Source organism: Aplysia californica, unplaced genomic scaffold (assembly GCF_000002075.1).
Source record: "Aplysia californica isolate F4 #8 unplaced genomic scaffold, AplCal3.0 scaffold01672, whole genome shotgun sequence".
NCBI lineage: Eukaryota > Metazoa > Mollusca > Gastropoda > Aplysiida > Aplysiidae > Aplysia > Aplysia californica.
In genome coordinates this window covers 3,232-3,636 of record NW_004798942.1, presented here as the reverse complement: position 1 = coordinate 3,636, position 405 = coordinate 3,232, and the positions used below count along the sequence as shown (strand labels likewise).

At 47.2% G+C, this 405-nt stretch overlaps 1 protein-coding gene across 1 annotated transcript in view; it reads right to left on the bottom strand.

The window, feature by feature from the left end:
* Window positions 1–26: 26 nt before the first annotated feature.
* The window catches only part of LOC106013966 (synaptosomal-associated protein 29), a gene marked incomplete at its 3' end in the record, with an annotated part of 3,053 nt that continues 2,674 nt past the window's right edge, over window positions 27–405 (bottom strand). The window contains 1 exon segment of the mRNA XM_013090913.2: window positions 27–220. Coding sequence (XP_012946367.1) covers window positions 27–220 — 194 coding nt within the window.

The following is a 405-nucleotide window of genomic DNA, read 5'->3' as shown; positions in this document are numbered from 1 at the left end:
GGGGGGTTAACAACAGAAAAACTTACGGAGGTTGCTGTCAATCTCTTCCTCTCTAGCTGTGCGAGTGACCGGAGAAATGACCTTGTAGCCCCCCGCCACACTGCCAGGTTTGCGCGCACCAGCCATGAACTTGGAATCTAGGTCATTCTCCTCGTCATCGTAGAAGCCTCTCACGTCAGGTTTTGATCGCTCCGTCTTCTCAATCGTTGCTCTCAGTCTGAAATTGTAATAAAAAGAAATGTTTCCAGAACATCAAAGAGAACTTGCAAAGAAAAACAAAGGAGAACCAAATTCCTGTGAGCGAACGAAAGAGACACTCACACTACACTGAGAGACACTCACACTACACTGAGAGACACTCACACTACACTGAGAGACACTCACACTACACTGAGAGACACTCAC